Source organism: Callorhinus ursinus, unplaced genomic scaffold (assembly GCF_003265705.2).
Source record: "Callorhinus ursinus isolate GAN/ISIS: 27379988/994484 unplaced genomic scaffold, GSC_fseal_2.0 scaffold26, whole genome shotgun sequence".
NCBI lineage: Eukaryota > Metazoa > Chordata > Mammalia > Carnivora > Otariidae > Callorhinus > Callorhinus ursinus.
The window spans coordinates 23,663,179-23,686,486 of NW_027397088.1; the positions used below are offsets into that span (position 1 = coordinate 23,663,179).

The following is a 23,308-nucleotide window of genomic DNA, read 5'->3' on the forward strand; positions in this document are numbered from 1 at the left end:
CTCAGCTGTGTTTATACACAGTGATTGAATGGGAATCTGTGAAACTCACGTCTATTACTACTGTAGAAGAGACAAGTCTATTAACTACCTTAAAATATGCATATATAATGTATTTAATCACTTCTAAAACCCACTTTTTTTCGTATTTTAAAGACTGAAATTGGGATAAGTCTTGAAATGATATAATTAGAAAGCATAATTTTTTCTTTCTTGGTGGTACATAATGAATCCTTGAAATTGACACTATCTTACAGTTGATTAAATACTGAGTGTAAATCTTGTGGGTTTACGTTCCTCAATCTTCACACGCCGTAGTACATCATTCCATAGGACAATTATTTCTGCTACAATAAATTTAAATATAAATTGAGTTAGGAATGGGCATAACTTCCTCACTTCCAAATATACGCGTTTTATCATATGTATGAAAGTGCTCCAGAAACTGCAGAGCATTCTACACAAGCCGGGTATTTCTTCACATTCCTAGTTACTTAGAAAAATAACCCTTTACGCTCCGGGCTGACCTCTCGAAGGGCGCAAGGATCCGGGTTCGACAACTCGCGCCGCGCATTTGACGCGCCCCGCCCACCAGCCCAAGCCCGTCTGCGCGCACGTTCCAGGTACGAGACGCGAACTCCGATTGGCCACGGGACGCAAGGAGCGCGCCCCAAAGGCATCTTCCGAGCATGCGCCGGAGAGGAGGCGCAGGCGCGGCGCGCCCCGCGCATGCTCAGTACGCAGCGGGCGCACCTTAAGCCCCCGCGCGGGGTCGCGTTGGTGCCGGCTGGCCAGCCACCGAGCGGCATGAAGGTGTGGGGTGTTGCCGCCCCCTCCCGCTCGCCCCCACGCCATGGAATACCTGCGGAGCTTGAGCCGGCTCCTGCCCAGCGCTGTGGGGCTGCCCCGGCGCACGCTGTGTACTCTGGGCCAGGGCCTGACCCCTGGGGCGCGTTCCGTTGCCGCCTGCGGCCGCGCGGCCCAACTCCTCGGGCAGAGCCGGGCCGCGCCGCTGTGCGAGCCCCGCCGGCCCCGCGTGGCAGGTACTGCGCTCCCCGCCCCGCAGCCCAGGACGCCGGTCTTGCGGTGTCCCCAGGGCCCAGACCCGGCCGCCCGACCCGACCAGGCGTGGCCGTGGCTGCTCCGCGCAGGCCTCGGCCCCGGGTCCGCCCTTGGGGCGCGCGTCCGGGAGTCCCGGCGGCCCGCAGGGCGGACCAGCCTGTGTGCCGTGAGCCTCTGGGGTCCCCACGCCCCTCGCTGCACGTGTCCCCGCTGGCGTGCTCTTGTGGGAAGGGTTTTTTTTGTTTGCTTGTTTTAATGAGAGTTTCACCCTTATCTAAGTATTTCTCTTCCCAGTCGTCTTCCCTTTGGACATGGACACATTTTTCCAGTTGTTCAAGTAAGGAATGGGGACGCACCTGTAGATGAGGCTGAAAACTTAGAGATTTCATAGTAAGAGTTGCTCCTGAGAAAGATTGGTTTGTCAAGTACGATGTAACAAGCCGCAGGGGGTCGGTAGTGGGGAGGAGGAGGAATCGGAGTTATTTTTTCACCAAATGATAAAGCATGATGATATGTTAACATTTTCACAAATGTGAGAATGTAGGTGCTAATTTTGCCCAGAAACAAGCGACATGAAAATGTATGGCTCTCAAAAGAATTGCGCTGTTCTTGTTTTCTCAGTTTTATACTCGGAAGCCTTCTAAAGTAACTCACCACCACCACCCCCACACTCACTAGAGTCTGAATTGGGGTACACCCCATATTCCCTCCTTTAATAATGCTTGGGAACCCAGTTTCAGCCCATCTGCTGTTTTAGGACAAAACACAGATTCAGAATCTCAATGGAAACGTTTTATCTAACTTGTGGCTGATTAGCAAAATGCTGATTTATAGCCCTTTTACCTTTATTCCTCTGACCCTTTTATAAAAGGGAAACAAACCTCAGATGCTAACAAATTACATGAGACACTATGTAACGGGAAGGAATAAGATCAGAAATGAGAATATTTCTGCACGTTCTGTGGAGTCAGCATGATTACTTTGGAAGCAGAAAATAATTGGTAGTATCTTTACATTTTCTGCCCATTCCTTTTATGTTTAGTATTTTGAATGGTGTCCTTTGTCAGTCATTAAATTTACGTGGTTACACTTCAGAACTCATTTTGACTCAATCTAATACATTTTAAATAGACTTTTTTTCAAATAAAGATTTTTCTTCATTCCAGGTCACTGGGGCCTGCATTCCAGTTCAATGGCTTATTTCATAAGTATTCACTAGTAAAGTATGGAAAAGTTAGTATGGAAGTAAAATCTAGGTTTCATAATTTATATATCAAATAATCCTGATACTGGAATGCTGAAACTGGTGGTATTTAGGATCTATGTTTTCTAAAATATATCTACCAGTATAATTTTCATGAAGAGCCTTTTTAAATTATGCAAAAAAAAATGAACATTTTAATCTCAACACTGTTACATATTTGTTCATTTGACTTTGAGGTACCAGTAATAATTAGAATAAAGGCGGTTGGAATCCATAAATTATTCTAGTACTTCACCTAAGCCATTACTTTTAAAAAAACATTCCCTGCCAAATCTAACATAATCCCCTACAGATGTTAACATTAGTAAGTAAAAGTTTCTTTTTTTCTCCCCTAGGAAAAAGTTTCCAAAAATAGTAAAATAGAAGACCACATAATAGAGTTATATTGTAGCCGTATGTTAATACCTATTGAATGATCACAGAGAATTCTCTAATTTATTCTTCAGGTGAAACGCACCGGTTTAGAACTTCTGATGTCTCTCAAGCCACTTTAGCCAGTGTAGCGCCAGTGTTTACTGTGGTGAGTATGTATGGTATGTTTAATAACTTACACAGTATTTCCCATACTTATTAAGTTAACTGGGTTAGACTGGTCGGCTAAGGTAATACTTATTTTTTGTTTTATAGTGAATCATTATACTTTTAAGTTCTCTCGTCTTTGTGTTTTTTAGCTAGTGACCTGAGTGCCAGCTAGATTTACTTAACAGCACCCTTGGAACTTTGCTGTTGACTGTGGAAGTCTTCTTTTAATCCTGAACTGGTTGTTCGAATCACAGTTCAGCACTTCCTTCTCAAGATTTCCCTGTGAATCCATGTAGAAGTCCTTGAAGGCTGTTAGCCATAGGTGCTTGATCCTGTGCTATGCAACGTAATATATGCAGAAGCATTTTGAAGGCAGCAAAGTGTAATATTTAAGAGTGCATGCTTTGAAGGTTCATGATCTCTGCAACTTTCTCTGAAAAGATTCAGGAGAAAATAATAAGCAATAATGTGTATCACACCCACATATCTCGAAGGAGAAAAATTAGGCCATCGGGCAAAATGTTAGCAAAAGATGACGCTAGGTGAAAGTCACATGGGAATTGGTTGTAAGATATTCTTGCAACTTTTTTGTAGGGCTTTAATTTTTTTTTTAGAAAAAGTTGAGTTAAAAAAAGTAATGTGCTTGTTCTGAACTAGCATTCCTAAATTCAGATCTGAGCTCTGCCTCTTAGTATTAACTTGGTGGACTCTGACAGGGTATGATAACATCTTTATGCTTTTGTTTTCTCATCTCTAAACTGGGGATTATAGTACCTACCTTATAGAACTGTTGTGAGTTTTGAATTAACAACTGTATATAAAACCCTCACACATGTAAGCATTCAATATATATTAGCCCTTATCATCATCATTATTTAGGCTTATTAACATAAGAACTTTTCTTTATAAACTTTGCAACAAAATAACCCCCAGAATTACATATGAAAGTTAACACTGTTATTCAATGTTCTAGAACATTTGGCCAGGAATAAATTCAGTTATTAAATATTGAAAGAAGGTTCTTTGCAGGTGAAATCATTGTGTCGCAAGAACACCTAAGAAAATTAGTTGATACTATTTGAAATGAGAGCTTGCTAATCAGCTCGCTGTAGATGATGTTACTTTACAAGATAAACATTTAAAAAAATCAGTTTGTATGATTTTTTATCAGAAAATATCTCATTAAAGGAAAACGGTAAAGGTAAATTTTGAGATGCAGAAATACTCCTGTATTAAGTTGAAAATGGAGGAGAGACTGCAGAAAAGTGTAACATGAATATATTGAGTAGGAAAAGTCTGGGAGAACATTCAATAAAATATTGGCGTGGTTTTCTCTAAAATTTGTCTTATGTGATTTACTTTATTTCAAATTTTCTGCAGCAGATACTATCTGTGAAATAAATTTGAGGAAAGCTAGTCTATATTACAAAAAATAGTTTCTTTTGACGTAAATTTGCCCTTTAACACTGATGGCTTATGGTACTCATATTGATCTTTGCTTGTGAAAAGCAAGCTAAAATATACACTGAGATTTTATTCTGTTGCTATTAACAGAGCATGTATACATTTCCATGGTAATAACCCAGCACTTGTACCTTCAGCTATACCTTAGAGTTTTTCTGAACATGCGTATTTAATAGTAATTAGTACATTCCAGCGCATATTCAAACTTGACAAGTATTCAGTACTTGTGGACAAGTATTTCAGAAAAATGTTTCCTCTGCTTTATAGGAAATAAGTATATTTTCTGCATCATGTCCTCTTTTCAAATTATCAGAAGAGGCCTTTTCTGTAAATCTTTGTTGATTCTACAACACTCACCAAAGAGACGACATAGCCTCCAGTAGATACTTAGATTCACAAGATAAGCCACATGTGGTCTCACTCAGTTCAGAAGGATAAAGGATAGGAAACGCAAAAGGGCAGCATCAGGTGTTTCCTCTTCCAGAGAAGTCCTTGTAGCCATCCAGCGGCTTCTCTGGACCCTGTGTGACAGCAGGTGCAAGGAGTTGATGTTCTTAAAGGTGGGTGCAAGTTCCACCTTAGCTTAGAAGCCCCATACCTTTTAGTGTTGGTATCTCTTGTAACCATCTCCAAAGCCTATGCAGGATTCCTGCAAGGAACACGGCCAGTTATAAGAGCCACCCCACTGAAGGAAAAGCAGGGGGATGGCTTCCCACCAGGTATCCATAATTCGTTCATAGTCTTCCTGGCCCCAAGCAATCTACCAGGCATTGAGCATTTTTCCCATAAGCAATGTTTAGTAAAGCTAAAGCTTAGTAACACAACTGATACTCTTACCAGATTTCCAGGGGAGCCAAGACAGAAAGTTAATCAAAGGTCACATTTGTCCTAGCAGAGGAGAAAGGGATTCTTTTAACCTTTAACTCATAACTGAATTTAACCTAAAGAAGCAGTTATGGCTTATCTGTGCACTGCTGTATTTGGGAGCTGTCATAATACCATACGGTGTAATACTGTAAAGAGCTAGTTTGGGAGAAAATAATATCGTGTTTTTATTATCTGTCTTCAGACAAAATTTGACAAAGAGGGAAATGTTACTTCTTTTGGTGAGTATCTTTCATTTTCTTATAAATCACTTTTTAAATCTGAATGAGTGAATCTGATGAAAATCAAGAAATTGCAGTGTTTTGAGTAGGATAGTCTGTGTGTATGGGTGTATTGAAAGAGATCTATCTTCAGCATTTGTCCATCAGTCCTAATTGGAACTGGCAACACCTGGATTGTGCATGTTCTCCCAGAATTGGTTTCTGTTTTTTTGTCAGGAGCCACTTTCTAACAGGATGTTAAAGGAATTTTTTGAGAGCAGAGGCTGCTATGCAGCTGGAGCACATTTTGTTTCTTTTCTTTAGTCTCCCTTTCCATGCCCTAGTCCACATATACATTTCCTGTTCCACATTTAAGGCAGACTTATATAATACTACCGACACTGCGGTGGCAATGGGCAAGACAGGAGGGACAGGGCACTAGATGGCACTCTGCTGATGATCACTCTTATGGACAATTACTAAGCATCACTTTACTGTCTGACCTCAGATACAGGCTTCATTCAGATCTCCCATGTGCTTCCAGCCCCATGATCCTGTTCCTGCTTTTGCCGAGATCCTGGTGGGAAATTTGGGGTATTTTTTGCCCATTATCTCCTTCAAATGACTGTTCTAATTAGCGCTCTGTCACAGGTGTGATTGGATGCCACTTTAACCATTTCTTGAGTTTCTTCATCCGTTATTCTTTCTCTTAAGTAATAAGGTTAGTTTTCGGGTGGGAGAATCTAGTGAGAAAACTATTTTCTCGTATTAGTCCAAGAACCAAGAAAATTGAATTCTCTGTTCACAGATTTAAAATACTGAAGATAGACAACATCAGAAATGTCGTTCTGTATAATCTGTATTTAAAAATAAAAATGATCCATTTCTAGAGCTAGAAATTGATACTGTCTTAATTGTGTGTGGCTGTGGATTTTATACTGGTCCCAAGGGACATCTAAATACAAAGAAATTTTATGAAGTGTCTTTTCTTATAAGATAAGAAAAGAATTATTAGAGTTTGACCAAATTTAGCGTATGTTTTTGAGATAAAAGTGGCTATTAAAAAGACTTATTTTGGCTTGTTTCTGGTAGTAGAAAATGATGTCGCTGTTGGAGGAAAGGATGCCCTGATACTAAAGGCTTCCATTAATTGCTTTGGCACACACTCTTTGTCGAAAATATTTCTTTTATAGAAAAGAAGAAAACTGACTTATATCAAGAATTAGGTCTTCAAGCCAGAGATTTGAGGTTTCAGCATGTGATGAGCATCACAACCAGAAACAATAGGATTATCATGAGAATGGAGGTAAAGGGTTTTATGTCATCTGCATTTCTCACTGGAATCTTACAAAAGTTCCTTCCTAGCCATCTTGATCAATATCTACGTTAAAAGCAATTTTGTAATGAAATGGCTGTGTAAAACATAGGATACTGTATAGTGTAATGTGTCATTGTGAGTGGAACTCAGACTTTCATGGATGCTATACATGAAAGGCATAACTCTGCTCTATTTTATGTAGGAAAAGTTATGACTGTAGTCTCTGTTCTCACTGCTTGAATTTGGTCTCTAGTTTCTGAAATGATAAGAGAAAGAATCTTGATTTATAATAGACATGTTCAGTTGTATACAGTTACGTGTCATTATAGTATAACTTCAGCTACCAAGAACATTCTGGTTCTCCAAATAGACCAGGAATATCCCCTAAAGTTTATAATTTTAACTTAAATGGAAAGATATTCTGTGCTTATGGATTGGGAGGACAAATATTGTTAAAATGTCTATACCACCCAAAGCAATCCACAGATTTAATGCAATCCCTATCAAAATACCAACAGCATTTTTATTAATTTTTTTAAGTTTTTATTTTATTTTTTAATTTTATTTATCCATTTGAGAGAGAGAGCATGAGCGGGGTGAAAGGCAGAGAAAGAAACAGACTCCCCACTGAGCAGGGAACCCGATGTGGGGCTCAGTCCCCGGACTCCAGGATCATGACCTGAGCTGAAGGCAGACGGCACTTAACCCGCAGAGCCACCCAGGCACCCCCAAGTTTTTATTTTAATCACCAGTGCTCCTCATAGCAAGTGCACTCCTTAATCCTCATGACCTTTTTCCCCCATTCCCTACCTACCTCCCCTCCAGTAACCATTAGTTTATTCTCTATAGGTAAGATTCTGCTTCTTGGTTTGTCTTTTTTTTTTTCCTTCCTTTGCTCCTTTACTTTCTTAAATTCCATTTATGAGTGAAATCGTCTGGTATTTGTCCCTCTGACTCATTTTGCTTAGAATTATACTCTCTAGCTCTATCCATATCTTTGCAAATGGCAAGATTTCATTCTTTTTTATGCCTGAATAATATTCCATGATACACATATACCACATCTTCTTTATCCATTCATCAACCAGTGGATACTTGGGCCACTTCCATATCTTGGCTATGTAAATAATGCTGCTGTAAACATAGGAGTACATGTATCCCTTTGAATCTGTATTTTTGTATTCTTTGGGTAGATAACCAGTACAACAATTGCTGGATCTTAGGGTAGTTCTATTTTTACCCTGTTGAGGAACCTCCATACTGTTTTACACAGTGGCTGCGCCAGTTTGCATTCCTATCAACGGTGCATGAGGGTTCCTTTTTCTCCACATCCTCACCAACACTTGTTTCTTGTGTTATGGATTTTAGCCATTCTTTAAGGTGTCAGGTGTTTCTCATTATAGTTTTGATTTAGCATTTCCCTGATAATAAGTGATAATGAGCATCTTTTCATGTGTCTGTTGTTGGCCATCTGGATGTGTTCTTCGGAGAAATGTCTGTTCATGTCTTCTGCCCATTGTTAATTGGATTATTTGTTTTTTGGATCAGTTCTTTATATGTTTTGGACACTATCCCTTTCTCAGATATGTCATTTGCAGATATCTTCTTCCATTCCATAGGTTGCCTTTTAGTTTTGTTGACTGTTTCTTTGCTGTGCAGAAGCTTTTTATTTTGATGTAGTCCCAATAGTTCACTTTTGCTTTTGTTTCCTCACCTCAGGAGATATGTCTAGAAAAATGTTAACAGCCAGTGTCAAAAAAGTTACTACCTGTGTTCTTTTCTAGGATTTTTATGGTTTCAGGTCTCACATTTAGGTCTTTAATCCATTTTTAATTTCTGTGTATGGTGTAAGAAAGTGGTCCAGTTTCATTCTTTTGGATGAGGCTGCCCAATTATCCCAAACCATTTGTTGAAGAGACTGTCTTTTTTCCATTGGACGTTCTTTCCCGCTTTGTCAGGATTAGTTGACCAGATAGTTGTGGGTCCATTTCTGGGTTTTCTATTCCTTTCTCTTGATCATTGTGTCTGTTTTTGTGCCAGTACCATACTGTCTTGATGACTGCAGCTTTGTAATAGAGCTTGAAGTCTGGAATTGTGATGCCTCCGGCTTTTTCTTTTTCCACATTGCTTTGGCTATTTGGGGTCTTTGTGATTCCATACAAATTTTAAGATTGTTCTAGGCCTGTGAAAAATGCAGTTGGTATTTTGATAGGGATTGCATTATATCTGTAGATTGTTTTGGGTAGTATAGACATTTTAACAATATTTGTTCTTCCAACCCATGAGCATGGAATGTCTTTCCATTTCTTTGTGTCTTCTTCAATTTCTTTCATAAGTGTTTGTAGTTTTCTGAGTACAGATTTTTTACTTCTTTAGTTAGTTTTTTCCTAGGTATCTTATGGTTTTTGGTGCAGTTGTGAATGGGGTTGTTTTCTTAATTTCTCTTGCTGCTGCTTTATTACTGGCATATAGAAATACAAGAGATTTCTGTGCCTTGGTTTTGTATTCTGCGACTATTGAATTCGTGTATAAGCTCTAGTGGGTTTTTGGTGGTCTTTAAGGTTTTTCTATATATACTATCATGTCATCTGCAAACAGTGAAAATTGTACTTCTTCCTTACCAATTTGGATGCTTGTTGCCTCATTGCTGTGGCTAGCACTTCCAGTACTGTGTTGAGTAAAAGTGGTGGGACTGGACATCCTTATCTTGTTCCTGATCTTAGGGAAAAAGCTTAGTTTTTTGAGTATGATGTTTGCTGTGGGTTTTTCATATTTGGCCTTTTTATGTTGAGGTATGTTCTCTCTAATCTGACTTTTGGAAGGTTTTCACCATGAATGGACGTTGTACGTTGTCGAATGCTTTTTCTGCATCTATTGAAATGATCATGTGGTTTTTATCCTTTCTCTTATGAATGTGATGTATCACATTGATTGATTTGTGAATATTGAACCACCTTTACATCCCAGGAATAAATCCCACTTGATCATGGTGAATGATTATTTTAATGTATTTTTAATGTATTGTTGGATTTGATTTGCTAGTATTTTGTTGAGGATTTTTGCATCTGTGTTCATCAGAGATACTGGCCTGTGGTTCTTTTTTTGTGTGTGTGTGTGTGGTAACTTTATCTGGTTTTGGTGTCAGGGTAACAGTACCCTCATAGAATGAATTTGGAAGTTTTTTCTCCTTTTTTTTTTAAATAGTTTGAGAGGAATGGATAATTTTTCTTTAAATTTTTGGTAGAATTCACCTGTGAAGCCATCTGATTCTGGACTTTTGTTGGAAGTTTTTTGGTTACTGATTCAATTTCATTGCTGGTAATTAGTCTGTTCAAATTTTCTACATCAATCTGTTTCAATTTTGGTACTAGTTTCTAGGAACTTAAGCATTTCTTCTAGGTGGTCCAGTTTGTTGGCATAGTTTTTCATAATACTCTTTTACAACTGTTTGTATTTTTGCGGTGTTGGTTATTATTTCTCCTCTCTAATTTGTGATTTTATTTTCGGTTCTTTTTTTTTCTTGTTAAGTCTGGCTAGGGTTTATCTATTTTTATTCCCTCCCCCCAAGAAAACAGTTCCTGGTTTCATTTATTCTGTTGTGTTTTTAGTTTCTATATCATTTGTTTCTGTTCTAATTTTTATTTCCTTTTTTCTCCTGGCTTTAGGCTTTGTTATTTTTCTAGCTTTCTTAGGTATAAGATTAGGTTGTTTGAGATTTTTCTTGTGTCTTGAGGAAGGCCTGTATCTATATACTTCCCTTTTAGAACCGCTTTTGTTGTATCCCAAAGGTTTTGAACCATTGTATTTTCATTTTCCTTTGTGTCCATGTGCCTTTTTATTTCTTCTTTTATTTCCTGGTTGGCCCATTCATTGTTTAGTAGCATATTATTTAATCGCCATATATTTATGTTCTTTCCAGGTTTTTTCTTACAATTGATTTCTAGTTTCATAGCATTGTGGTCAGTAAAGATGCATGGTATGACTTCAGTCTTTTTGAATTTATTGAGGCTTGTTTTGTAGCCTAATACATGATCTATTCTGGAGAATGTTCCACATACACTCAAAAAGAATGTGTATTCTGTTTTAGGAGGGAATGTTCTCTATGTATCTGTTAGATCCATCTGGCTCAGTGTGTTATTCAAAGCCATTGTTTCCTTGTTGATTTTCTGTTTAGATGATCTGTCCATTGATGTGAATAGGGTGTTAAAGCCCCCTACTATTATTGTATTAGTATTACCTCCTTTATATTTGTTATTAACTGTTTTGTGTATTTGGGTGCTCCCATGTTGGGTGCATAAATATTTACAATTGTTATGTCTTCTTGTTGGATTGTCCCTTTTATTACTATATAGTGTTCTTCTTTGTTTCACATTACAGTCTTTGTTTCAAAGTCTGTTTTGTCCAATAAAAGTATGCTACTCTGGCTTTTTACTTCCATTTGCATGAAGATACTTTTCCATCCCCTCACTTTCAATCTGTGTCTAGGTCTAAAATGAGTCTCTTGTAAGCAGCAGATAGATCAGTCTTGTTTGTTTTTTAATCCATTCTGATACCCTATGTCTTTTGATTGGAATGTTTAGTCAACTTACATTCAAAGTAATTATTGGTAGAAATGTATTTATGCCACTTTATTACTTGTTTTGTGGTTGTTTCTCAAGATTTTCTCTGATCCTTTCTTGTCTTTCTTTCGTGGTTTGCTGGGTTTCTTTAGTGGTAGACTTGGAGTCCTTTATTTTTTTACATATCTATAATTGGTTTTGACTTGTGGTCATCATTGCATTTGAATATAACATCTACATATTGCAGTCTTTATGAAGTTGATAGTCATTTAAGTTTGGAACCATTCTCCGCCCCCCATCATGATTTAGGTATATGGTTATCATATTTTACATCCTTTCATTTTGTGAGTTCATTGACTGATTTTTTTATAGATATATTTTTACTGCTTTTGTGTTTCTAAACTTCATACTGTCATTTTTAGTCTTTCCTTTGCACTCAAAGATTCCCCTTTAATATTTCTTGCAGGGCTGGTTTAGTTGTCATGAACTCCTTTAGTTTTTGTTTCTCTGGCAAACTCTCACTCTCCTATTCTGAGTGATAGCCTTGCTGGATAAAGTATTTTTGGCTTCAGGTTTTTCCCATCTAGAACTTTGAATACATCATGCCACCCCTTTGTCTTGGAAAGTTTCTGCTGAAAAATCTGCTGATAGCTTTATGGGGTTTCCTTTGTATATAACTATCATCTTTGTCTTGCTGCTTTTTGTATTTTTTTCTTTATCACTATATTTTGCCATTTTAATTACAATATGTCTTGGTGTGGACATGCTTTTGTTGATTTTGTTGGGAGTTCCTTGCCTCCTGAATCTGGATATCTGTTTCATTCCCCAGATTATGGAAGTTTTCAGCTATTACTTCTTCAAGTAAATTCTCTATCCAGTTTTCTCTCTTTTCTGGGACTCCTACAATATGAATGATACTACAGTTGATAGAGTCACTGAGTTCCATAAGTCTGTTCTGCTGCATAATTCTTTTTCCTCCCTTTTGTTCAGCTTGATTACATTAGTCTGTCTTCTAGGTCGTTAATTCATTCCTCTGCTCCTTCCAGCCTTTTCTTCATTCCATCAAACGAAATGTTTCTCATTTCATTTATTGACCCCTTTATCTCTTTATTATTCCTCATCTCATTAAGGATGTCATTGATGTTCTCCACTCTTTTCTCAAGTTCAGCTAGTATCCTTATGATCATCATTGTTTTAAATTTCCATCAGGCATGTTACCTATATATGCTTTGCTTAGATCTCTGGCTGTGGCATTGTCCTGTTCTTTCATTTGGGATAAATTCCTCTGTCTTCTCATTTTGTCTTAGTCTCTGGGCCTCTTTCTATGTGTTAGGAAAGTCAGCTATGTCTCCTCTTCTTAAAGATAATGGCCTTACGAAAAAGAGGTCCTGTAGTCCCTGCAGTGTAGTGTCCCCTGTTTCCCAGGGCCTGGCCCTTCTACGAGTATCTCCAGTGTGTGCTGGGAGAGCTCTGCTGTTGTGTTCTGGCTACTTTATCCTTCAGGCCAGTGATCTGCAGAGGCTCTCTTTGCCTGTTGTGGACCATGTTTGGTCCCTGGCCTGAATGTGGCACATTTTAACTAGGTGTGTTCTGGTCTGCTTGTGAAATGAGAGCTGTTGCTACCGCCATGGAAACCAAGGCCTCACAAAACTCCTGGGTCAGGAGATGTATGAGCAGGGGATTGGGCTGGTCTTCTCAGGGAGGGGCCTGCTGCGCTGTGACTGAGACGACCTGTTCCGCCAGAGTGAGGGGTGGTGAGACTTGGTGTAAGCAAGTTAGGTAGTGAGGGTCGCTGCTAGGCTGGTTTCTGCAGGTGCCTCTGTGTTTATGCTGAGCGGCAGGGGAGGGAAATGGCGCCTACCTGTACCTTTGTTCCTAGAGTGGTCTCTCCATGAATGCTGCCTCTCTGGGACACATTCCAAGATGAGCAACTAACATTTCCCCACTGTGTGCCCCAGGTGCTCTTCAGATTGCTGTTTCCATGCTGTATGTCCAAGGTCTGTTTGCCCTGCCTCTTCTCCAAGAGCTGCCCCAGTGTCCTCTCTGCTCCATGCATGCTGACATTTAAAACTCCAGGCTTTTAGCCCCACTGGTTACAAGAACTCATGAAATTCAGGCTCTCCTGCTTTTCACGCCGGTTGCTGTGGGGCTTTGTTTTTCCTGTGCACTGTCCCGTGTGCTAGTTTATCTCTTATGCTTCCCCCCAGCCATGGCTCCCTCCCCACCACAGTGGCCACAAGTTGCAGCTCCATCCTTCCTATCTTTGTGGCCTCCTTTCTACTTCTGGTTGTGGAGTTTGATCTGCCAATCATCAGACTGATTTCTGGGGTATTTAGGATGGTTTAATAGTTACCTAGTTGTACTGGTGGGAGGAGGCAAGCCTAGTGTCCTGCGTCACCACCATCTTTTCCTCCCACCAAGAGCAGTTTTCACAGAACTAGAACAGATATCCTAAAATTTGTATGGAACCACAAAAGACCCCAGTTAGCCAAAGCAGTCTTAAAAAAGAAAAAGCTGGAAGCATCACAATCCCAGATTTCAAGATATATTACAAAGCTGTAGAAATCGAAACAGTATGGTAATAGTACAAAAATAGATCAGGAATAGAATAGAAAACCCAGAGATAATTAATCTTCAACAAAGGAGGCAAGAACATGCAGTGGGAAAGAGGCAGTCTGTCTTCAATAAATGGTGCTGGGAAAACTGGACAGCCTCATCCAAAAGAATGAAACTGGACCACTTTCTTACACCATACACAAAAATAAACTTAAAATGGATTAAGGACCTAAATGTGAGACCTGAAACCATAAAAATCCTAGAAGAGAGCACAGGCAGAAACAGACTCTTCACTATAGAGAACAAACAGATGGTTACCAGAGGGGAGGTGGGTGGGGGATGGGAGAAATAGGTGTTGGTGAATAAAGAGCACACTTACCACGAATGAGCACTGATTAATGTATAGAATTGCTGAATCACTGTATTGTACACCTGAAACTAAGATAATACTGTTAAGTATACTGGAATTAAAATAATTTTTTCTTTCCCCTGATCATTTTTTAAAAGAATTATCTCTTTGATGAAGAGAGAAGTGTGTGATGCAAATTTAGCAGAATGTTATTTGTACAGTCTAAATGATATGTATATAGGTGTTCACTCTGTAATCTTTCAACTTTTATGTATAAAAATTGTCATAATATGTTGGGGAAAATGAAAAATCTCTAATTTTTATATCACTAATACAGTGGCCACAGGCTACTCTTCTAACTTAACGGATGCCAGTCTTTAGAGTAAATTTCTAATTTCTTGGTGCTCTAAATTAGAGTACTAAGGCTCTGTTTTATCTTTATAATTTCAAATTAGCTTAATGTGTTTGGTGACAGTTTAAAAAGGCAACTTTCCCACTTCAGCCAAAGTAATCATGATTAAACTAAATCTTTTCTAAAAGTCTACCAAATACATGACTTAAGAATACCTTATCTTGGTTTCTTTGTTCCCTGTTGTTCTCCTGATTATCCTGGAAGTCTTGATATATAGCTTAATTCCAGTTGTGCTGAGATTGAGTTAGAAGTACATATATTTTTAGGCTTCCTTTCTTTAAAAAGTATGTCTTTTTTTTTTTTTTTTTTTAGTAGTGATTTGGTTTAGGCTTAATCCAGAATTAAAACAGTATTAAACCCTATTTTATGAATGTTCTTTTCCTGTAGCTCTGCACCTTTCATGTATGTATGTGTGTGTGCTTGTGTGTACATATGGATAATTGTTTTTTTTGTTGTTTTTTTTTGCAGTATTTGAAAGCTGTGATAACTCCAGAGTGTCTTCTGATACTAGATTATCGTAATTTAAATTTAGAGCGATGGCTGTTCCGGGAACTCCCTTCACAGTTGGCTGGAGAAGGACAGCTTGTCACCTACCCTTTACCTTTTGAGTTTAGGGCTATAGAAGCACTCCTACAGTATTGGGTAAGCCTGTTTTTATTTCACTTCTTGAATTTGTTCTTGTTTTAAAATGCTGTTGAGTCGGAAGACAAGCTGGTATTGTTTCAATGGCACCTTCCCTGACCACACCCTACCTCCAGACAAAAACATCTGTGAGGATCCTGTGTGGCGAAAGTACTTACTTCTTAAGCTGTATGATCCAATCAAATAGATCCGAGGTCTCTAGGTACAGTTTATAGAGTCTGAGAGTCATATTATGACATTCATTCAGTTAAGCACATTTGAAGTTGGCTGTCCTTTGTATAATTTTGATAACTGTATTTTAGGGGTGATAATTCAAAATACTTAACACCCTAAATAGGATATAAGAGAACATATCAAAAAAGTTTTAAATGTATTCTATTTTATTCTGTAACTAAATCGTGTGTTGTAAAACTGCATACACATGATAAACGTTACAGCTCAAATCATTCTAATACTTTATATATCACTCTGATTTGTGTGTACAATCCTTGGAGACCGCTAGATGATGCCACTGTTTGAGATATACTTTGACATAGGAACCAGGTCTAATTCTTCTAATGATTCCCCCATTATGTGGATAGTTACTGGGTGTCTAGGGACCCTGTCAGGCCCTGAACAACGGTGGTCACTGCCCTCCTGGCCCCACAAATTGTTCATTATCTTTTCTTCCCCCCAGTAGTCAGGATAGTACTGTTCAGGAACTGGCTGCACGCAACAGTTGGTTCTAGGGCATGCTAACCAGAGTGAGGGAAGGAAGCAGGTAAAGAGGATGTGCAGTGGGTGAGGATTGGATGAACCCAGGACCCTCCCTTTTGTCTGCCCTGCCCTGCACCGAGGGAGTAGGAAATGGCTACATCCCCCACTCGCTCAGGTTCATGAGGGAGGAGCACCAGCGAGCACCAGCCAAGGAGGTGGTGACTAGTTGGGGTACAGTTCCTGAACAGGGAGCATGCCGGGGAGGGAAAGGAGGGAAGGTGCAGTCAGTGGCAGACTACGTGGGCTGAATAAGCTCTCACGAGCTCATGCTGAGAGAAGTAGTACATGCTGGCATTTGTGCCATTCGTCGTCTCACAGTCACTGCTTAACTCTCCTACACTGTTTACCAGCTGGTACAGAAGTATTTCAGTATTTTAACAATGGATGTAGCTCTATCAGTGCTTTCCTGCTTGACGCCTCAATAATGAGTGTACTTTTGACTTGACACTGATTGATTTCTTAAAGTCCCAAGTTATGTTTTGGTTTTTGGAAGAATTTTTTTCACAGGACTTTTGAACTGTATTCTGTTTACAAAGAACATGGATATTGTTTACCAAGTGTAAAGTATGTGTTTTAACCATGGAATGGCAGGCTTTATTTTAATCAATCTTGCATTCTTTTCATAATAAATGTTTGTGGGGGAAGACTCTTATGAGAGTTAATTCCCAGTCCACCAAATGCAAACCTGGTAGCATTATGCATGGTTATCTTTTAACCTGGTAGATCTAGTTTTTGAATCATTCCAGCCCTGACCATGGTCTGAAACATTACCAGCCTTTGTAGCTATTACAGATTTCTGTGTTTAATCAGAGGATTCAGTGACCCTGAGTATTCTAAAAAGATTGTTTTGATTCTTATGAAAGGTCATGTTGTTATCTAGATCAGCACTCTTCAGGGGAAACTTAGCATTTTGCAGCCACTGATCCTTGAGACATTGGAAGCTTTGGTGGATCCCAAGCATTCTTCTGTAGACAGAAGCAAACTGCACATCTTACTGCAAAATGGCAAAAGGTAAATATGGGTGATTTACCAATTTGGGAGGTAGACAAAAATATCTTAAGCTTCTCTCTTAGTAGTCCTGATAGAAAATGTGTAACATTAATTCAGATAAAAAAAAAATACCAATTAGTTTTGCTAATGGTAATGGTTTTCTCTCTGTGCCTTCAAAGTAGGAAGGTAGCCTAGGTGGGAAGCTTAGCTAAAAAGGGCACATAGACTAATGTTTATTGAAAAGCTGTTTTGCATGAAAGGCTGTATTAGGGTCTTTATTTTTGGATAGGAATTGATTCTTAATGTGCATGGTAAATATCAAAAAAAAAAAAATTTTTTTTATAAGTTGGTGTTTACCATGAATATATAAGTGGGTCGGCTTGATAAGATACTTTAAAAAGATACTTTTTTAAATAGGGAAATGTGTTTATAAGTTAATGTTATTGATCATTTCTATACAATTACTGTTCTAGTCTGTCAGAGTTAGAAACAGATATTAAAATTTTCAAAGAATCCATTTTGGAGATCTTGGATGAAGAAGAGTTACTGGAAGAGCTGTGTCTGACAAAGTGGAGTGACCCGCAAGTCTTGTAAGTGTATAATCCTGCTTTGTTATTTACTTTGTTAGGATCAGTCTTCCGTGTTCTGCAGGGTGGTTCTTCTTAGAGAACATAACGTTTTCTCCAGAATAGAAAATATAGGCACTTTTTATCCCCAGTTGTTTGACTATTTTCCCGTATATATTGCATCTGATTCAGTTTAATGAGGATATATTGAGTGTTTACTGTGTACATGTCACTGTGCTGGGCTGTGATGAATATAAACCATTACCTTTGTCTTCAAGGGACTGACCCCCAAAGTGGCACACACATCTATCCGAATGACTTAGCCTGGGGAGTACAGTGGAAGAGAGGGAAAGATACTCACACGGGGGCGGAGAAAGGGAGATGAAGGAAAAGTAAGACACTGGCATATATTCTGTAGCTTTCGTCTAATATAAAAATGCTTATCTTAGAAACCTTTTATCTCTTACAGAATTAGAAATTATTTACTCTTCTTATGCACACTCAAGTTAAATGTTTACTTTTTAAGTACTCAGAATATTTCATTTTCTTTATAGACAAGTATTAGAAATAAATGGAGACACCTCTGTAATGTGTATAGTTTCCACAATCTATACAGATTTTTTTAAGCATCTTGGGACATTAGTTATCTATATTCTAATAAGAAAAAATTAAGATTATAAAGGCTGTTATATAGCAGGTAGATACAGTATTGGAAACTTGAACACACTTGTAACTCTTGTTTGCTTTGCTTATTAGGCCAGTCTGTGTCTAATATATTATAGAAGTATCTTTCACAGAGTACTTCAGTCCTACTTACTCTCCTTGGTAGGGGGTGGGAGGCATGAGTTAAAGAGGCACAAAGTATGCTAATTATCTTAACTCTTAATTGAAGTGAAAAGAGCAGTGCTGGAATCGACCACGCAGAAGAGATGGAGCTCCTCTTGGAAAACTACTACCGATTAGCTGAGGATCTTTCCAACGCAGCCCGGGAACTCAGGGTACTGATTGATGATTCACAAAGTATCATATTCATCAATCTGGACAGGTAAGAAAGCATCCTACAGAACAATTAAAGGAATTCTGAAGTGATAAAGCTTTTAAGGAACTGTCATTTTGGGAGGAGTTATACCATCATTATCATCTATAAATGCTACACAGAAAGATGTCCTTTTTTAAAGGAGTAGATTTAATTTCTGTGGTCTTTAATAGATGGTTTCGTGAATTTGCTGTGTATAGTTAGGGGGCCCTTCTGATATAAGCCCTTCCCCTCTCCAGCCACCGTAATGTGATGATGAGGTTGAACCTACAGTTGACCATGGGAACCTTCTCTCTTTCTCTCTTTGGACTAATGGGAGTTGCTTTTGGAATGAATTTGGAATCTTCCCTTGAAGAGGTGAGTCTGTTATTTCAATAATCTAGGGATTATTTTTTGTTTTGAAGATCATTTTTTAAAATGGATTTTAAGGGGTACCTGGCTGGCTCAGTAGGTGGAGCATGCAACTCTTGATCTTGGGGTTGTGGGTTCGAGCCCCACATGCAGAGTAAAAATTGCTTAAAAATAAAATCTTAAAAAAAAAAAACAGATTTAAAAAAAAAGTATTGGGCGCCTGGGTGGCTCAGATGGTTAAGCGTCTGCCTTCGGCTCAGGTCATGATCCCAGGGTCCTGGGATCGAGTCCCGCATCGAGCTCCCTGCTCCTTGGGAGCCTGCTTCTCCCTCTGCCTCTCTCTCTCTCTCTCTCATGAATAAATAAATAAAATCTTTAAAAAAAAAAAGTTTTAAAAAGAAAAGTCTTAACATGTATATACCCCTAATGAATTAAAATGTATACTCTGATTCATTCAAAATTCAGGCAGTATTTTTAGATCCTGTTGTAACATAAATATAACTGTAGCCGTGGTTACCTCATGTTTCTCAACAAATGGAACCACACATGGAAAAGGTTTGACAAAACAGTATTACACTGTGAAGCAGTGATCCCGCAGGATCACACTGTGAGGCTGTGGTGACACAGGATCGCACGATGAGATGGTGATCCTGTAGGATCATGCCCCGAGGTGGCAGTGAGCAGGATCGCACAATGGGATGGTGATCTCGCAGGATCATGCCCCGAGGTGGCGGTGAGCAGGATCGCACAATGAGATGGTGATCCCGCAGGATCATGCCCCGAGGTGGTGGTAAGCAGGATCGCACGATGAGACGGTGATCCCGCAGGATCATGCCCCGAGGTGGCAATAAGCAGGATAGCACAATGAGACAGTGATCCTGTAGGATCATGCCCCCAGGTGGCGGTGAGCAGGATCGCACAATGAGGCCATGCTAACGAAGGACTCCTTTTCTAATTCTCAAGTGCCAGGCATTGGTAGTTTACTTGCTTTATTTGGCAAGATCACAGAAGATGAATGTGTTATCCCTACCTTATAGATGAGAAAACAGGCTCAGGAAATTGAAGTGATTTGCTATAAAATCACAGTTGTGATCTGTGCTATAAAAGCATAGTTGTGATCTGAGCCCAAGACTTGCACTGTCCACTTTGCTGCCTTTTCACGTTAATATAACACTAAGCTGCCAGAGTTTTTCATATCTTCGTGGCCTGGTGTTTTCAGAAAATATCTTACTGTAGGATTTCTGGAAAATCTGAATATGCATTCAGCACACTCTGGCTCTGTGCCCTCATTAATCTTTTTTTTTTCTTTATTTTACTTCAATTAACCCATAGTGTATTAGTTTGAGGTAGAGGTCAGATTCATCAGTCTTATATAATACCCAGCGTTCATTACATCAGTGCCTTCCTTAATGTCCATCACCCAGTTACCCCAACCCCTCACCCCCCTCCCCTCCAGCGACCCTCAGCTTGTTTCCTATGATTGTCTCCTCCCTCTGTTTTTATCTTACTTTATTTTTCCTTCTCTTCTACCTATGCTTCTCTCTTTTGTTTCTTAAATTCCACATAGGAGTGAAATCATATGTCTTTCTCTGATTGACTTCTCTTGCATAATATTCTCTAGCTTTGTCCATAGCATTGAAAATGGCAAGAATTCATTTTTTGATGACTGAGTAGTATTCCATTACACACACACACACACACACCACATCTTCTTTATCCATTCATCTGTCCATTGTGTCCTCATTCATCTAAAAGGTCAGTTCTCAGTCTCTTTGGCTGCCATCCTAGGTCAGCCCATGTCCTCTCTCTTCAGGACCCCCCCTTTGCTTCTGAAAAGTGGTCTGTAAAAGAAGCAAACCTGGTGGTCACTCTTCTGTAAAACTGTTCACTGGTTTTTGAGCCCTTAAAATAAACATCCAGACTCCGTGGCCTGCAGGCTCCTGGTGTGTGCGCCCACACCTCCAGGCTGAAGCTGGCCGCCTCACCCTCACCGCGGGCCTTGGATCAATATTTCCTCACAGGCCTGCTTCCTCCTGGCCCCAGCTCTCCTCGGCTCCCACCTCCCCTGCCTGGCCAGCTTCTGCTTACCGCTCACGTCCCAGCTTATGTGCTGCTTCCGAGGAGAATCTTCACTGAGGCACAGTCAGTGTTGGTCATTTTCATGCTCTTTACAATATGTGAAAGAAAAATAGATGTAGCACTTTCGTTCATTCATCTTATAAACACATGTTTTGGTGCCTACTATAGACTGCGCACTGCTTTCAGCCCTGGGGAAACAGCAAGGCTGCCCTTGCGGAGGTTACACGATCGTAGAGAGAGCAAATAGATACACAGTACGTTAGGTGGTAAGTGCCATAAAGAAAAAGCCAGGGGAAAGGATAGAGAATGCTCCCCCGGAGGTGAGATACGGAGCATCTTAGAGATAGGGTGGTTAAGAATGTCTTTCTCAGATGATACTAGAAAGTGGGAAGGTCTGGAGGGACAGTGTTCTCAGCAGAGGGGACCACACACGTAATTTTTGGAGCAGTAATGGGCTGCGCTTGTCAGGTTCCTCCTGACAAGGTCAAAGGGCAGACAAGTGGGAGATGGTGTTGAATTTGTAGAGCCTAGTGAGGGTTTGGATTTATTTTAAGTGTGTTAGGCATTTCTTGGGAGGCTTTTAAGCCCAAATGTAAGTTATTAAAAAGTTCAGAAGTAACCAAAAAACCTTGTGCGACATAGCCCAACCCTTGAAATTCTCAGAAGATAACTTCTAAAGACCTTTGCAGATTCCCCAGCGTGTGGCTACAGAACTCTTTAAAAGTCCCTGTCATTCTTTCAGATCATTTTTGTTAAGAATTGTGTTTCTGTACATACAGTCTACAAACTAACTTTTATACTTTTTTTTCATTTTATACTTAAATATTTTCTCTCACTTAATGCCTATTTAAAAAAAAAAAAAAAGGATTTTTAAATGTTCCTCTCTGATAGTTCCAGAATATGCAGTCCCAGGTGTAGGGCAACCCAGTTATAATGAGAGGTGAGTGGTTCGTGTTCAGCTACTTGCTCAGTACAGGGTGATTGGCTCCCACAGAACAAGATTTGGATCAGTGCAAGGTCTCTGCTTCTGTGTAGACAGGGTTAGTATTGACAATGGTCAATCTAAGATAGGAAAAACTTTTTTTACTTTTTATTTTAAGATAATTTCAGACACTTCTAAGAAGAGTCAAGGAATTGCCATGGAGCTGTCACCCAGATTCTTGTATCACCGACATTATATCACATTCCCTGTCTCATTCTATCTTTATGTACAGCCTTTTTTTCCTAAAACCACTTGAGAGTAAGCAACAGATGTGATGCCCCTTTACCTCTAAGTATTTCAGTATATGCTTCCTAAAAACATGACTGTTCTCCTCCAGAACCACAGTGCAGATGTGCAAATCAGGAAGCGGACATTGAAACAGTGCTGGTTTACAGTCTGAGGACCCTCTGCGGATTTTGGCGTTTGTCTTGGTGCTGCTCTTTACCTCAGAGAAGATCCTGAATCACGTGGTGTGCATCATTGTCCTGTCTCTTTTCTTCTAGACCAGTGTTTCAGTCTTTGTCTTTCATGGCCATGACATTCACAAAGCATACAGATTTGTAATTTGACCCTTGTACCCTCTCTTCATTAATAGATTCTGCCTGTGCAGTGTGTCAGTGTTCTCATGTTGAGAGTCCGATCAGGAGGCACATGATATTTGTCCATCACTGGTGATAGGAACTTTGACCATTTGGTTAGGGTGGTGTCTGCCAACTTTCTCTCCTGTGAAGTTACTCTGTTTCTCTGTGGAGCGAAGTTTCTTGTAGGGAGATACTTTGAAACTATGTAAAAGTCCTGTTATTCATCAGATTTTCACCCTCTAGTTTTCACATGCATCAGTTGATCCAGAATTAATTCATGACTGAATCAAATATTACTGTCATGGTTACCAAATGGTAATTTTCTTTCTTTTTTATTAGGTTTTTAATTCCAGTTTACAGTGTAATATGAGTTTCAGGTGTACAGTGTAGTGATTCAGCACTTCTGTACATGACCCGGTGCTCCTCACAAGTGCCCTCCTTCATCCCCATCACCTAGTTCCCCATTCCTCCCACCTGCCTCCCCTCTGGTCACCATCAGCGTGCTCTCTGTAGTTAAGAGTCTGTTTCTTGGTTTGTCTTTTTCCCTTTGCTCATTTGTTTTGTTTCTTAAATCATCTGGTATTTGTCTTTCCCTGGCTGACTTACTTTGCTTAGCGTTATACTCCAGTGACATCCATGTCTTTGCAGATGGCACGATTTCATTCTTTTTTATGGTTGAATAATATTCTGGTGTGTGTGTGTGTGTGTGTGTGTGTGTGTGTGTGTGTGTGTGTGTG

At 39.5% G+C, this 23,308-nt stretch overlaps 1 protein-coding gene across 3 annotated transcripts in view; it reads left to right on the forward strand.

Moving 5' to 3' along the window:
- Nucleotides 1-749: 749 nt before the first annotated feature.
- MRS2 (magnesium transporter MRS2) overlaps nucleotides 750-23,308 on the forward strand; it is a 30,456-nt gene continuing 7,897 nt past the window's right edge. The window contains exons 1-10 of one of the 3 annotated variants that reach the window (XR_012373863.1): nucleotides 750-1,040; nucleotides 2,770-2,843; nucleotides 5,379-5,415; nucleotides 6,588-6,700; nucleotides 15,057-15,230; nucleotides 16,867-16,997; nucleotides 17,450-17,566; nucleotides 18,435-18,587; nucleotides 18,818-18,935; nucleotides 22,328-22,460. Coding sequence is in view for 2 of the 3 variants with exons in the window: in XM_025891005.2 (XP_025746790.1) it covers nucleotides 851-1,040; nucleotides 2,770-2,843; nucleotides 5,379-5,415; nucleotides 6,588-6,700; nucleotides 15,057-15,230; nucleotides 16,867-16,997; nucleotides 17,450-17,566; nucleotides 18,435-18,587; nucleotides 18,818-18,935 (1,107 nt within the window). In the remaining variant the exon portion in view is untranslated. The remainder of the gene's footprint in view (nucleotides 1,041-2,769; nucleotides 2,844-5,378; nucleotides 5,416-6,587; nucleotides 6,701-15,056; nucleotides 15,231-16,866; nucleotides 16,998-17,449; nucleotides 17,567-18,434; nucleotides 18,588-18,817; nucleotides 18,936-22,327; nucleotides 22,461-23,308) is intronic. The other 2 variants (XM_025891005.2, XM_073877647.1) reach the window with 2 other exon arrangements.